The sequence below is a fragment of the Littorina saxatilis genome, linkage group LG3 (genome assembly GCF_037325665.1).
Source record: "Littorina saxatilis isolate snail1 linkage group LG3, US_GU_Lsax_2.0, whole genome shotgun sequence".
Classification (NCBI taxonomy): domain Eukaryota; kingdom Metazoa; phylum Mollusca; class Gastropoda; order Littorinimorpha; family Littorinidae; genus Littorina; species Littorina saxatilis.
In genome coordinates, this window is record NC_090247.1 from 25073611 (window position 1) to 25090903 (window position 17293).

Consider the following 17293-nt stretch of genomic DNA (forward strand, 5'->3'; position numbering starts at 1 on the left):
ACAGAGAGAGAGAGAGAGAGAGAGAGAGAGCGACAGAGACAGAGAGAGAGACAAAGAGAGAGAGAAAGAGAGAGAGGAGGGGAGAGAGAAGTGTGGGGGGGGGGGGGGGGGGAAGAGACAGACAGCGAAAGAGTCTTTTTGATTTTACGGAGTGTGACAGGGGGCCGTGAGTGGGTGGGCAGACTGCCGCAGACAGCCATTTTGTTTCAAATTCACTGACACGGGCGAGTTTTCAGTTGTTGTTTTCTTTCAACCTTATAATCATCCTCTTTTTCTCCCGCTAAGCTTGTCTTCTTACACTCTCTTCATTGTTCTCTCTCTGCTTCCTCTTCCCATCTGATCGATATAAGCTTACTCCAGAACCTTTCTACCTCCTAGGCCAGCTGACCCCCACCCCCTGCCTTTTTACCATTGTCCATCTGTTTACCTCAGGATGACGTCCGTGAAACGTAGTTTATCGCAGGAGGCCAAAATGGACCATCTGCTCGCGATTTTCGTCAAGGCTTCACGCTGCGTGAGAGGTTACGTTCTCCACGAAGGACGAACTATACGACAAGGAAAAGTCATATATATGGTTCACGTCTGAGATGTGAGTTGTATTCGTCTGATTCGAATTATCTGACAACATTTGAAGTGTCATTTTTCAGAATAAGTCACGCTGATTTTGTTAATGCAAATGTTATTTCAAATGTTTACTTTAATTGTCTGGTTTATGTTTTGCGTGGTTAACAAAAAGGGTCCCGGTCTGATAATAATAATAAGAACATTTATATAGCGCTAAATCAAAAACTTTCGTTAAAAAGGCTTGCTCTAAGCGCTTGACATCTAAACTAAAACGTCATTCACACTCTTTACAATGATGTACAAGAACTTCATGTCACACTCTTTCATTCAGTATTGCAATCACCGTTTCAGCGGGTCACCTAGAATCAGTCCTGATTGGTCAAGTAACCGTATGGTGCACTGAAATGGTAACAACATCTTATGTAAAACGCCTGGATGGATCTATGGTGATTAATAAGATAGTTTACACGGGAAGGAACATATCGCTAATCAAAAAGCGCCAGGGCTCTTAATTGTTTTGCTGAATGTCAAATTGGAAGTTCTCTCGGATCCCATGCGTAAGACTATACAGATCTGCGGAGGGCAGGTTTTGAGATCGTTTACACGAGAAAAAAGATATGTCTTTATGTCCATTACTTTTCTTTGAACATTTCTTTCACACTGGAATGTCAAATCAAACATTACATTTAAACAATTGTGGCATTGAATGATCTCAGAGAAGAAACGTTTATCTGCATAGTGCGTAGTTTTCTCTTCGTTGAAAACGTAACTTCTCTAGCATGACGGACCCAAAGTGACACTGCCTTTAGCAATGCTTATTAACTTAGACAAATAATTATTGACCACACGAGTTTTTACAGAAAGGTATTAAAATCCCCAATGGTGGCATGCAATTTAGTTATGGCTTGCAACAAATATATGCATCTCTCTCTCCTTCTCTCCCCCCCCCCCCTAAACTCTCTCTCTCTCTACACCCACTTTCTCACTTTGTCTCTGTGTCTGTCTGTGTTCCTATCTCTCCTTCCCTCTTTCTCTCTCTCTAAATCTCTCTAAATCTCTCTCTCTCCTTCTCTCTCTCTCTCTCTCTCTCTCTCTCTCTCTCTCTCTCTCTCTCTCTCTCTCTCCCTCTCTCTCTCTCTCTCACTCTCATTTTTCATTTCATTTTCATTTTCATTTTCATTACTTTATTGTCCCATCGCTGGGAAATTCGGGTCGCTTCCTCCCAGTGGAAAGCTAGCAGCAACGGAGTCGCGCTACCCAGGTGTCTGCGTGTTTAGGTGTATTCAGCCACCTGCACTTATGGCAGAATGACCAAGGTCTTTTACGTGCCATTGTGATGAATACGAATACGAATACTTTATTATCTCATACAGAGAAATTTCAGTGTGGTGCACATTAAAAGACAAAACAAATAATAAGACAACAGATAAAAATACCATACGAAGCATACTACACTCGCGCACGCATATGTACACTAACAGGAATAGTAACATGATTCCAAATAGGTAAATTGCCGTCAGCTTTAGCTAAAAGTTTACCGCTAAAAACTATCATTATCACAGGACTAGATATGTCATTGAACAATATTTATCACAGGACTAGTCATTCGAGGGTTATCACACTCAGCATAAGGGTGCACATCAAAGAATATAAAAAATATTCATCACAGAAATCAGTGCATATGTTCACCGGCACACATACATGACACGGGGGTGGGACATGGCTTCCGTCTCTGGGTCTGCACATAAAGTTGACCCGTGTCCGTCCCGGCCCGAATTCGAACCTGCGACCTTTCGATCACAAGTCCAGTGCTCTACCAACTGAGCTACCGGGCCCCCGCAGTTCCTTAAAAGTAAACGTTGCTGATTGGTCAGCTTTGTGTTCGACTCACAAGAGGAGGAAAAGAAATGTGTACTTAGCAGTAAAACGAACTTGTGAGTGGGTCAGAGAGAGAGAGAGAGAGAGAGAGAGAGAGAGAGAGAGAGAGAGAGAGAGAGAGAGAGAGAGAGAGAGAGAGAGAGAGAGAGAGAGAGAGAGAGAGAAAGAAAGGGGGGGTGGGGGTCGTTGTTACCAAAGTGTAATGACAGTGTTGCAAACTCTATCGAAACTTTTGATGACACTGAACCTTATACCTTCAAGTAATTTCAAAGTAATTTTCTTCCAGTCAACTCGGGGTGACTCAAATTTCGAAGTAATTAACGGCGACGGTAGGCCAATTTCCTGTGATTCTCTCAGTGAGAGTGATCCGTTTTGCTTCAAAACAGCTCAAAATAGAAAGCAGACAACAAAAACAACAACAACAACAACAACAACAACAACAACAACAACAACAACAACAAACAACAACTCAAAAATGTGCTGAAATAAAACATGAAAACAAATAAATAATATGCTAAAGGGAAGGGGTAGAATGTTAAAGAAACATTGATTGTGTTCTTCAAAAACATATTAATAACGAAACTAATTTTTTTTTTGCAGAGTCGTTAGTGACTTCATTCAAAATGAACCTCGGAGAATCAAAATACGAAAAATATTGTAAACAAAAACAAACAATCGATGGAAAACCCCTAACCCTCAATTGAAAAGGTTATCGAACAAAGTTTCCCATAACATTTTAAACATTTGGTCAAGTTTGGACTAAATGTATTCAGATAGACTGGGAATCAAGACGAGTGTGTATGTGTGTGAGTGTGTATGTGTGTGTGTGTGTGTGTGTGTGTGTGTGTGTGTGTGTGTGTGTGTGTGTGTGTGTGTGTGTGTGTGTCTGTGTGTGTGTGTGTGTGTGTGTGTGTGTGTGTGAGTGAGTGCGTGCGTGTCTGAGTGCGTGTGTGTTTGCGGGTATGCGTGTGTGTGCGTGCGTGCGTGTGTGTGTGTGCGTGCGTGCGTGTGTGTGTGTGTGTGTGTGTGTGTGTGTGTGTGTGTGTGTGTGTGTGTACAGGCATGCGTGCGTGCGTGTGTGTGCGTGCGTGTGTGTGTGCGTGCGTGCGAACGTGTGTATTTGTAGAGCGATTAGCAAGAAACACCTGGACAGATCTTCATGAAACTTTACATAAGAATTCTTCCGCCATTTCCTTTTTTGGATAAATGCCTATGGCGACGTCATATCCGGCTTTAAAGACAAGTTGAAGCGGCCCCGCGGCACTATGACCACTTCATTCTTTAGTCAAATTGATAGACATTTTGGTTGAACAATCTTTGACCCAGTCCGAACTATGGGATTGCATTTCAGCTTGGAAACTTAAAAACTAACTCAACATCATCATCAGCATTATCAACAGCATCATCAGCATCATCATCAGCATAATCATCAGCATCGTCGTCGTCGTGGAAAACATACCTCATCTAGGTCTCTGAGGTTGAGCCACATTTTGATGGGCATGTTGAGGTCTACGTCACCAATTCTGACGTCAGTTTCTCCGATCACTTTCTGCCGCGCGTACTTGTCCACAGAGTATACCTGCAAGCATACACATTTTATGCGTGTCATTTCGAGCAAACAATAAACATAATTTGTGTGAACATCTGCTTGCAGAGTATGCTGAGCAATTGTAAACGCACTCACTAACAAACACATAAGCATACACTCACGCGCAAGCACGCTTACGCGCTCAAAAATGCACTCACACAGCGGCACTATACCCCCCCCCCCCCCCAGCCCTCCGCTCTCTCCACATCTGGTATGCGCACACAAAGTGCGTTTGCGGCGGTCAGGTAGGTTTGACTATTTGACTTGTCAGGCAACCAGAACAATTCATCTTTTAACAAATTAAGCATATATACTATAATTATTAAACTTGCAAACAAGCAAATAAACACACACACACACACACACACACACACACACACACACACACACACACGCACACAGTTGCACACACACACACACACATACATACACGCACACACACACACACACACACACACACACACACACACACACACAACCAATACAAATAGTTAGTTGCTAAATGTTCTTACCTGGAGAGCCAAGACCCTTCTCTGAAGCAGTTCTGGCTCTATAGCAAAGAGGAAGCGTTCTTTGAACACAGGGTCCGTCGTGTTCTTGATCGTCTGCAACAAAATATTCAACATTAGAAACGACTACAACGATACAAGTTTCTACATTTCCCTTTGTAATCTTTCCGGGCAACAACAACAACATCACCAATTTTACCCTTCCTTTGTACATTGATACTGTCTCCTGTAGAAGTGCATCCCTTTGCAAGATATGATTCAATTTCTGGCAAGTCAAATGAAAATTGTATAGACTCTAGATTCGAAAGAAAAAATAACACAACAACAACAGCAACAAATCCTGCTTCAAGAGCTGTAATCAGGTCGTTTATTTCTGTGTGGTAAAGACAGGGCATTCATGATTAAAAATCGGTTACAAGCCCATCCTAACACACACACACACACACATACCCCCCCCCACACACACACATACACAATCACACACACACACACACACACACACACGCAAACACACACACACACACACTAACTAACACACACACACACAGACCCACACACACACACACACAAACACACACACACACACACACACACACACACTCCCTCCCTCAAACACTCACTCAATCACTCCCTCACATGCGCCATGGGACACACTTTAAAAACACTCAATCCTCGACAAACAAAATCATTGTATCATAAATCACGACTACGTTCATCCCACGCACATCTCTCTGTTACGATTGACAGATTTACAGAATATTTTTCTTTACTCTTTTCCCCTCCCACTTATTCCAGTTCATCCACCAATTCAAGAAAAATCCCTCAGACGCCAGCCTTCCGATTTCTTCTGTTCCGCTTGTCAAGCAAGGAAAACAAATATACGTGCAGGATGAAATCTGATCCACCAGCAGACTTAGCATCTTTAAAAGCCCCGACCCTCGCCCTCGCCCTCATCCGATCCACCTCATTCCCCCAAAATTTAATGTGGTTATAAAAAAGAAAAGAAAACACGAGAATAGGTACGTGCGCCGGTCCATTTTATTCTTATTTTTTTATTTATTTTTTTGTACGAAGACTAAATCTAAGGGTTTCCCAAACTTTCACCGAGTCCAAAGTTTCTCGTCGAATTTGATTGTTTTTTCTTTAATATTTATTTTGGTTTTATGTTAGAAATAAGTGACAGGGCTGGGAATATAAACATAGTTGGCCGGGTTATCACCTCCAAGAGTTTTTCCTGCACTAAATAACCACCAGCTAGCTCCGATTGCAGAGGGTTGCAATTACGAATGTTTATCCTGTGACAAATGACAAATGTGAATCGATTTTACGGTTGAACGGAGCACTGTGTGCAGAGGTTGATCACAAATCGTCTGTGTCCTCAGTTTCACCTGAGGTTCTGTTTACTTCATTAGTTTCTGAGCAGGTGTAGCACTGCCCACCTAATCTGTCTTGCCAGCAGATGATTGTAGGGTTTTCCAATGATTGTAGGATCTATTTGATCTCTTTCATCTTCTTCAAATCGAATTGCGATTTGCCAGTAGTTGTGTTTGGGGGAGAGAGAGAGAGAGAGAGAGAGAGAGAGAGAGAGAGAGAGAGAGAGAGAGAGAGAGAGAGAGAGAGAGAGAGAGAGAGAGAATTGAATTGAATTGAACTTTATTTAACAAGGATTAAGAGAGAGAGAGAGAGAGAGAGAGAGACAGACAGACAGACAGACAGACAGAGAGAGAGAGAGAGAGAGAGAGAGAGAGAGAGAGAGAGAGAGAGATGCCAACTTAACCTGTACTTTCAAAAAATGATGTATTACTTGTGTGTGCTAAGGGAAATGTGTGTGTGTGTGTGTGTGTGTGTGTGTGTGTGTGTGTGTGTGTGTGTGTCTGTGTGTGTATGTGTATGTGTATGTGCGTTTGTGTGTGTTGGTTGTGAAAGGTTCCAACTTTGAGGGAGAGTGCATCCTAATGCAGGAAAGTGGAATTCTTCTTCTTCTTCTTTGTATTTTATTTAATACGCTCATGCATGTGCTTTATGTTCATCCTACAATTTATATTACGTGACAATGCGAGCTCCATTCCAACTAAGCAGGCAAGCGCAACATGGATTCATTTCCCGTTGCGGTTTGTTTGTTTGCTTGTTTGTTTAACGCCCAGCCGACCACGAAGGGCCATATCAGGGCGGTGCTGCTTTGACATATAACGTGCGCCACACACAAGACAGAAGTCGCAGCACAGGCTTCATGTCTCACCCAGTCACATTATTCTGACACCGGACCAACCAGTCCTAGCACTAACCCCATAATGCCAGACGCCAGGCGGAGCAGCCACTAGATTGCCAATTTAAAAGTCTTAGGTATGACCCGGCCGGGGTTCGAACCCACGACCTCCCGATCACGGGGCGGACGCCTTACCACTAGGCCAACCGTTCCGGTCCGGTTGCGGTGCAAACCGAAACATTTGATTGGATAGACAGATACAGCTAGGCAATACACGGACGTGCGTTCACATGCGCCTAAAAGGTTGTGATTTCCCTGTATGGCCCTGTACCTTCTGTCCTTCAGGACTCACACTCCCTATCAGCACTGCCTCTCTGGCAGCACACGGACGCACGGACGCACGCACGCACGCACGCACGCACACACACACGCACGCACGCACACACACACACACAAACACACACACACACAAACACACTCATCAACACTTCCTCTCTGACCACACACACAGACACAAACACACAAACACACACACACACACATACTCACCACACACACACACACATGCACACACGCACAAACACACATGAGTTCTCTCGTCCTCTCTGACTGTACCCCCTCTCTCTCTCTTTCTCTCTCTATCTCTCTCTCGTTTTACCAGCAGGAAGACAAGACCATAATGGTATTCTCTCTCCCCCCCCACCCTCTCTCTCTCTGTCTTTCTCCATGTCTGTCTCTCTGTGTGTCTTTCTGCCTCTATCTATTTCAACGACAGCATGATTGAACTCGCTCTGTCTGTCTGTCTGTCTGTCTGTCTGTCTGTCTGTCTGTCTCTCTCTCTCTCTCTCTCTCTCTCTCTCTCTGTCTCTCTCTCTCTCTCTCTCTCTCTCGTCCTTATCGGTCAAGCCCAGACAGTGGAAATGCAAAATGGCAGTCCAATTCCGGTTGCCAATGGCGGTGACAGGAAATGACGAAGGCATCGGCACGTGCAAGGGTGCAAATCAGCCAATCGATAGAGAGGAGGCCCTTCTGTGCGGACACCGGCTGTCACTTTCACGACAGATAGGCTTGAAAAGGGGCTTTCCATTTCCACGTAACTGCTTCATACTGCCAAGAAAATTGTAAAGTATTTGCGTATAGTGCCACAAACAAAATAATAACTCTCCTTAACTGAACGTTTTGAACCTTCTTACTGTCAACATAAGTGAAATAACGACTAATCGAGACTCTACACAACGACAGCTGTATTATGTGATCTCATTGTCATGCTTAAAGAACTTATACTGTAAGAGCAAACCATGGCATAATTATATGCTTTTACAAAGATGCAACCATAATTGTTTTGATCTAATTGATGGACATTTTGGTCAAGCAATGTTCTACAAGGCCGAGAATATGGGATTGCATTTTAGTTTGGAAGCTTAAACATTTATTATTGGTTTCGTTTTAAATCTGAAAATTCTGATTAAAATCAAAAAGTTAGAAATCGACTCAAAAAGGATTCCATCTTATTCTTTATAATTTTCTTGATGCCCAAAACATATAGATATGTTATGTTTGGATTGAAAATAACCTCATAAAGGTCAAAAGAATACAGAAAAGCGCTATATTGAAATTGACTAAATGTAATAATTTTCCCTTACGCGACTTGTTACCATTTTGGTGCACCATAGACTACTTAAACCTACCAGGATTGATTTTTGGATTTTTATTTTGTTTGTTTGCTTAACGCGGTACGCCCAGCCGACCACGAATGGCCATATCAGGGCGGTGCTGCTTTGACATTTAACGTGCGCCACACACAAGACAGAAGTCGCAGCACAGGCTTCATGTCTCACCCAGTCACATTATTCTGACACCGGACCAACCAGTCCTAGCACTAACCCCATAATGCCAGACGCCAGGCGGAGCAGCCACTAGATTGCCAATTTTAAAGTCTTAGGTATGCAATCCCATATTCTCGGCCTTGTAGAACATTGCTTGACCAAAATGTCCATCAATTAGATCAAAACAATTATGGTTGCATCTTTGTAAAAGCATGTAATTATGCCGGGGTTCGAACCCACGACCTCCCGATCACGGGGCGGACGCCTTACCACTAGGCCAACCGTGCCAGTCTTGATTTTAGGTGACCCACTAAATGCAACAGCAATCAGACAAAGAACCTTTTTGTTTATCACTCTAAAAGTAACAAAGATAAACTACAATTTTGAATTAAAAATGTCAGGATGACATCTTTCAAAGAATCACCCTTTTTTTTATATTTAGTCAAGTTTTGACTAAATATTTTAACATCGAGGGGGAATCGAAACGAGGGTCGTGGTGTATGTGCGTGTGTGTGTCTGTGTGTCTGTGTGTCTGTGTGTGTGTGTGTGTAGAGCGATTCAGACTAAACTACTGGACCGATCTTTATGAAATTTGACATGAGAGTTCCTGGGTATGAAATCCCCATACGTTTTTTTCATTTTTTTGATAAATGTCTTTGATGACGTCATATCCGGCTTTTCGTGAAAGTTGAGGCGGCACTGTCACGCCCTCATTTTTCAACCAAATTGGTTGAAATTTTGGTCAAGTAATCTTCGACGAAGCCCGGGGTTTGGTATTGCATTTCAGCTTGGTGGCTTAAAAATTAATTAATGACTTTGGTCATTAAAAATCGGAAAATTGTAAAAAAAAATAAAAATTTATAAAACGATCCAAATTTACTTTTATCTTATTCTCCATCATTTGCTGATTCCAAAAACATATAAATATGTTATATTCGGATTAAAAACAAGCTCTGAAAATTAAATATATAAAAATTATTATCAAAATTAAATTGTCCAAATCAATTTAAAAACACTTTCATCTTATTCCTTGTCGGTTCCTGATTCCAAAAACATATAGATATGATATGTTTGGATTAAAAACACGCTCAGAAAGTTAAAACAAAGAGAGGTACAGAAAAGCGTGCAATCCTTCTTAGCGCAACTACTACCCCGCTCTTCTTGTCAATTTCACTGCCTTTGCCATGAGCGGTGGACTGACGATGCTACGAGTATACGGTCTTGCTGAAAAAGGGCAGCTACTTGACTAAATATTGTATTTTCGCCTTACGCGACTTGTTTTAAGTATAAGGTCAAGGTTCAATATTGAGCTACCGTAACATCCTCGATCTCTACTCCACTCCACCCCCACCTTCCTTTAAATCTGTTGTGCTTCTTGATTTATACTCGGAAGGCTTTCTCCAGACTTATCTTAAATTCGATGTCTTGTCGATTGTGACCTTTTCCTTTAATTCTTCTTCGAGGGTGGAAATCCTTTGATCTTTATTGTCATTCCTGAATGACGGGTTTGGGGATTTGCTTCAGAGACGGAGTGTATAGTCCAATGACATGATCGACATCCTCGCACAAATTTCAACAAAATCATGTTGTCACCCCATAACTTTTTCACCTTTAAAGATAGCACAATTCTCTTTGCAAATATGAAAAGCTTATTCATTTTCCTTTCATTTGATATATAACTTACGATATTTCAATATTAGAATATGACCCCAGAAAGCCACTAGGCAAGTAGGCACCAACAGCACTGTAAAATATGCCCTAAAACCCCCGAACTGGTAAGAGTTAAAGTGCCTAAAGTTTTATGTCCATCGCGTGCCTTGTAGATCGGTTTCTTGATAGGCTATCCGGATCCCTATCCTTATCCTACACAGAAGACGCACGGGGCTAGGTCAAGCTCAGTACGCGATGACTGATCCACTGTAAAATCGTTCTCTGGCAATGAAAACTGAGGGATGGAACATCCTGTGATCTTTTTGATTCCTGAATGAAATTAACTTTGTTTGTTTTCAGAAGACATCGCGTGGTATGTCCTAAATCATTAGCGTGAAGCTTTAATAATGTGATAACTCGTACAGTGTACTTTCGTTTTAGGTAACTGTTTATGTATCGGAATAATTGCTTTTTAAAACTATGTTCTTTGATAAATATTATGTACTGAGCAACAAAAGAACAGCAAATTGTTTCCATGTTTTATTCGAGTTGTCAGTTATTTTGAGTAACATTATTTTCAGAACACAATATTTATGCAGTAATGAGTAAGGAATGTGTTGTGTGACTATTTCGTGGCAACGGGGCAACTACATATTTCTTACAAAAAATGTGCGTTTCTTTTGTTTCGTAGTATATATATATATACTAGATGAATACCCGCTTCGCCGGGTACCCGGCTTCGCGGGGAAGAAGTAGAGCCTACCCGGCTTCGCGATTGACGCCACACGAAGGAAGGGAGATAAACGCGCAAAACACTGGAGAAGATAAGGAAGAGTTACTGGGAATGGATGTACAGAAAAACGAAAATCGGTTCAGCGCTGCGCGCTGAGAGCACGTGTTGAAAATTTTCATCGACCAGATTGTGTTTTGGGTCTACCTGAATTTGAAGCAGATCCATCGAGAACTTTGGCCGTGCATCGCGAAGTGACCGACCGACAGACAGACAGACAGACAGACACAGACAAGCCGTATATAGATATAGATAGATAGAAGATAGATAACAAAATTGTTTGGTTTCTCAAAAATTCAGTCGCTGAATCCCACCAGTGACAACATTATCACACACAAACAAAAATAATGTGATAACTCGAGACGCTATAGTTACTGAATCGTGTCTTGATAATTGTGCACATTGACTGAATGATTGAATATGCTTATTGGACATGTAAGAATAAACTCAGATGTGTACGTCATAACAAAGGACACCGTCAGAAAAAAACCCCACGTGTGTGTCTTGACAATTACATAAAAAGGATACCCTGCACTCATTTTTAGGGTTGAATCGGCAGAAATCGTTTCCTGAAAAGAATCATGTTGGCGTATAATAGGAGCTTTGAAGTCGTACATGACATAAAGAAAAGAACTGGTCGTTGCCTTGAAGCTTTGCTCTTTATCTCGATGCACGGACAAGACTGTTTAAAAAAACGATTCTTTTCCCTTTAGCTTCTATTCCCTTCAACCTTTACATGTTCTGCTAATTGGGTGAATAGGCGGTTCGATTTTATTTTCTCTTTGTTTTCAGTATCTATTGCCCTATAATTGTCCTTTTGGCATGCAAGGTCTTTTTGCGTCTTTTTATTTTTATTTTATTTTTTTTTTTTACTGATTCTTCTTCTCTGTTTAACTTTTGTTGCTCACGGTATCTTTGACATACAAGGTCGCACACACAACCACCAACGCTGTTATCGATCCCACTCTTGTGTTATCTCTTACGTGATTAAATCTCTTGATTTATACGCGAATGGATTTTTTCATTTTATCCCCCTTTATTAATAGATGTTCATCAAAGGCAGCAAATCGAATTTCATGTCCATTTTGTCTTTTCCCCATCTAAAAACCGAGGGGTGGAAAATCGTTTCATCTTTTAGATTTCTGAGTACAGATTTGCCGTTTCTTTGTTTCTCCGAATCTTGTTAGAAAACCGCGTTTGCAGATATAATTATTCTCATTAAACAATCTTGTAAACCAAAAGGAGATTTGCCCAGGGTTTTACATGAGATCAGAAAATCCTCGACCTAGGGCAAGCATCCACGATCATTAGGCTGACTGATTCCTGCGCAGAGCAGGATCGTTGTGATGAATCAGTTTCTCAGATAGACATAATTATACATGTTAATTTAGCAAGCACACACACACTCACACACACGCATGCAGGCACGCAGGCACACACACACACACACGCAGGCACGCACACACACACACACACACACACACACACACACACACACACACACACACACACGAACACAAACAGGATTCAAAGCGTTGAGACTGTCAATGTATTGTTTGTGTCCAATTGGAACGGCGATCTTATCCCATTGTCAATTAATTGACATATTAATTGGGCGAAATCGACTTCGCGAAGTTTACTTCACGAAGCTCGCTGCACGAAGCTCTGGCACTGAGTTTTTCAGCGAAAAACCTTTGCGAAGTCAACTTCAGGCTCAATTAAGAACCGCCTTAACTGACACCCATGTCAATCTGTGGCATTAATTCAGCATACACAAAAATCCCATTCTGCGCAGAATGCAGCCACGCATTCTTGCCGCTGTTGAGGTATGTCTCAGAGAGAAAGGATGATCGTATCCCGTGTAAAAGCATGAACGGACCGATGTGATTACATTTGATCTATTGGTCCCCACAGGAAGAAAAAAGTCTGATACCCCATATACTAAGTTATAGACGTCATTATGGAAATTGGCTCATTAATCCCTATTTTAAGTCGCTGTTTCCGGCCTCAACACTCCTTCTTCTGTTTCTTTTATTCCCTGTGTTCCCACCTACACTCGTGTTTTTACCCCGTCATTTAGGCAGCCACATACCGACTTCGGGGGACTCGGCACTCGTTCAACTTACAGAAAAGCTAACTTTAAAAAAAACCATAATCATTTTTATAAGGAGTAAACTCCAGCCTCAACGCAGGCTAGCTGACAGCAGTTGGTCCTCAAGGAGTAAGCGACCTTCACACTGAAGTTGACTGAAGACGACACTGGCTAAATGCAATCAGACAAACGTAATTAGTGCTGACAGACAGAGAGGGAGATGATGATAATTAGTTTTAACGTCCTCTTAGAACCATTTGGCCTATCTTGGGACAGGTAGAGTTAATATGCTTTATGTGGGGACAAGACACTGGACAAACATGCAAACAGAGAACACATATGATCGAGTTATATATCTGGAAGTCTGTTGTTGCGATATTTCAAAATGGGGATGGAAGTAATGATTGTGTACGCGGAATATGGTTGGACTGGAGCGGTTTTGTAGGCTTATTTGCTTTTTATGTATGTAGAATATCTTTATATTTGTGGCTGAATACTGAATAAGTTATAAAAAAAATTAAAAAAAAAAAAAAAATTTTTTTTTTTTTTTTTATAAAAAAAATAAACAAGTCGCGTAAGGCGAAAATACAACATTTAGTCAAGTAGCTGTCGAACTCACAGAATGAAACTGAACGCAATGCCATTTTTCAGCAAGACCGTATACTCGTAGCATCGTCAGTCCACCGCTCATGGCAAAGGCAGTGAAATTGACAAGAAGAGCGGGGTAGTAGTTGCGCTAAGAAGGATAGCACGCTTTTCTGTACCTCTCTTTGTTTTAACTTTCTGAGCGTGTTTTTAATCCAAACATATCATATCTATATGTTTTTGGAATCAGGAACCGACAAGGAATAAGATGAAAGTGTTTTTAAATTGATTTGGACAATTTAATTTTGATAATAATTTTTATATATTTAATTTTCAGAGCTTGTTTTTAATCCAAATATAACATATTTATATGTTTTTGGAATCAGAAAATGATGGAGAATAAGATGAACGTAAATTTGGATCGTTTTATAAATTTTTATTTTTTTTTACAATTTTCAGATTTTTAATGACCAAAGTCATTAATTAATTTTTAAGCCACCAAGCTGAAATGCAATACCGAAGTCCGGGCTTCGTCGAAGATTGCTTGACCAAAATTTCAATCAATTTGGTTGAAAAATGAGGGCGTGACAGTGCCGCCTCAACTTTCACGAAAAGCCGGATATGACGTCATCAAAGACATTTATCAAAAAAATGAAAAAACGTTCGGGGATTTCATACCCAGGAACTCTCATGTCAAATTTCATAAAGATCGGTCCAGTAGTTTAGTCTGAATCGCTCTACACACACACACACACACACACACACACACACACACACACACACACAGACAGACAGACACACGCACATACACAACGACCCTCGTCTCGATTCCCCCCTCGATGTTAAAACATTTAGTCATAACTTGACTAAATGTAAAAAGAGAGGGAGAGACGGCAAGCGGCGAAGAAGACTTCGGAGCTGGAGGAGTTGAACGTACGATGAGACGATGAGTAATAGGTCGTTCTACGCAGCTTGGGTGCAGTTCGTGACATGCATGTTCAATCCTTTCAATGCGTATTTTCTTAATCAAATGGCGAGTCGAACTGATTACCTTGAAATCTGTCAATAATACTCAAGTTAAATAATGATTCAAACAAGTACAAATAAACAAACGAATACACAAAAACTCACAGAGATCAATATTCTTTCTGTGTTCAACGTCAAATCCTCTAATCTTCATGTTACGCGAGCGTTCTGTTTTGAAATACTTGTAATGTACTTAATGTAGACAACCAATATGCCCCTTGTATTTCTAATTCTATTTGGAGAAAAAAAATCATTTCAATGAATTAATTTCTATGGTTAAAATGTAAAATGTAAAATTAAAATATTCATCGCGTAACGTCCATGGAACCCAACTCTCTACAGCAAACCTATTATTGTCCTCCTTGGTACTTGAAATACTCTGCTGAAAGTCATGGCTGTAGTAGATGCATGTGGCTTTTATTTACAACTTCGGATTAGTATGAAGGCTGCTCGAGAGAGATGAATCAAGAGACGTGAATTGAGACAGATGAATCAAGAGACATGAATTGAGACAGATGAAGCAAGAGACGTGAATTGAGACAGATGAATCAAGAGACGTGAATTGAGACAGATGAATCAAGAGACATGAATTGAGACAGATGAATCAAGAGACGTGAATTGAGACAGATGAAGCAAGAGACGTGAATTGAGACAGATGAAGCAAGAGACGTGAATTGAGACAGATGAAGCAAGAGACATGAATTGAGACAGATGAATCAAGAGACATGAATTGAGACAGATGAAGCAAGAGACATGAATTGAGACAGATGAAGCAAGAGACATGAATTGAGACAGATGAATCAAGAGACATGAATTGAGACAGATGAAGCAAGAGACGTGAATTGAGACAGATGAAGCAAGAGACATGAATTGAGACAGATGAATCAAGAGAGAGGAATCGAGAGAGAGGAATCGAGAGACATGAATTGAGACAGATGAATCAAGAGACATGAATTGAGACAGATGAATCGAGAGACGTGAATTGAGACAGATGAATCAAGAGACATGAATTGAGACAGATGAATCAAGAGACATGAATTGAGACAGATGAAGCAAGAGACATGAATTGAGACAGATGAAGCAAGAGACGTGAATTGAGACAGATGAAGCAAGAGACATGAATTGAGACAGATGAATCAAGAGAGAGGAATCGAGAGAGAGGAATCGAGAGAGGTGAATGGACGGAAGGAACGGGAACACGTGCGAGACAAAGATAATAAAGACCACCTCGAACAAAGGTGTACGTGTACTCCTACATCATTATTGTGAAAAATCATTACGAATGGACTGTGTGAAACGCGCGCGATAGTATCCACACGTACACAGAGACAAACGCACACTTTCTCAAGACACTGAAGCATCTGTACTCTCTCTCTCTCTCACACACACACACACGCACACACACACACGCACGCACGCACACACACACACATACACACACACGCACACACACACACACACGCACGCACGCACACACACACGCACGCACGCCCACACGCACACCCCCACCACACACACAATCAGCCTCCTCCCCCACCCCACCCCATCTATCACCATTACCCACACAGACTTCTCACCCATTCAACAAAACGCACGCATACTCACCTTTGTCTGAAACTTGTCATCGGAATTAGGCAGCAAGATGCCCTTGATAAACGAGTCCAGTGTACCGCTGTAGGCATTGGGGGGCAGGTCCCTGCATTGGAATATACTGACCACCAGCTCTGAAACCTCTCTGAAACACATCACAAAATTGAACTGTATTGTATTGTAATGAATTGTATTGAATTGTATTGTATTGTATTGTATTGTATTGTATTGTATTGTATTGTATTGTATTGTATTGTATTGTATTGTTTGTATTGTAATGAATTGTAATGAATTGTATTGAATTTTATTGTATTGAATTGTATTGCATTGCAATGAATTGGAATGAATTGGATTGGATTGGAATGGAAAGGATTGGATTAGATTGTATTGTGTTGTATTGTATTGTATTGCATCGTATCGTATCGTTTGGTATCGTATCGTATCGTATCGTATTGTATTGGTGTATCTTTTTATTAGTACAGCAAATCTTGAAGGGTCCTTTGACAATCAAGTCTCGCGCAACGATGAAGACAATGTCCATGCACTGGATTGATACTAAATGCAATCTCTGAATGTACATAGAAGATCTCTTGGGAGACTGAGTCTAGAGCAACGCTTCATAGCAAAAGCGGCAAAACCTTTGCACAGATCGGAGTCAGATGTGTGTGTGTGTGTGTGTGTGTGTGTGTGTGTGATAAGTCGTATGCTACAGGAATCGAATTCATGACAGTGGTGACCCCAACGTGATACAACAGGCAGACTGGACATAGCGCAGGTAAAAAGGAGCTCACACACACGCACATGAAATCCCGGGAAGGATCACGTGAAGGTAGCTACATACGGCAGTAATGCTGTTTCGGCAGGGCTGTTACTATAGGGCTATAACAGTGCAATAACAAATTCGTGACAGCCAAGGTGAAGGACTAGCTAGCGGCCCGTTTCTACACATGAATACCACGTGTAAGAGACACATCCTCGCTGGTGATTGG

The 17293-nt window shown here is 41.3% G+C and overlaps 1 protein-coding gene across 1 annotated transcript in view; it reads right to left on the reverse strand.

The window, feature by feature from the left end:
- LOC138961959 (synaptotagmin-12-like) overlaps positions 1-17293 on the reverse strand; it is a 124935-nt gene that overhangs the window by 11005 nt on the left and 96637 nt on the right. The window contains exons 5-7 of the mRNA XM_070333642.1: positions 16320-16449; positions 4543-4635; positions 3902-4021 (exon numbers count right to left, since the gene is read on the reverse strand). Coding sequence (XP_070189743.1) covers positions 3902-4021; positions 4543-4635; positions 16320-16449 — 343 coding nt within the window. The remainder of the gene's footprint in view (positions 1-3901; positions 4022-4542; positions 4636-16319; positions 16450-17293) is intronic.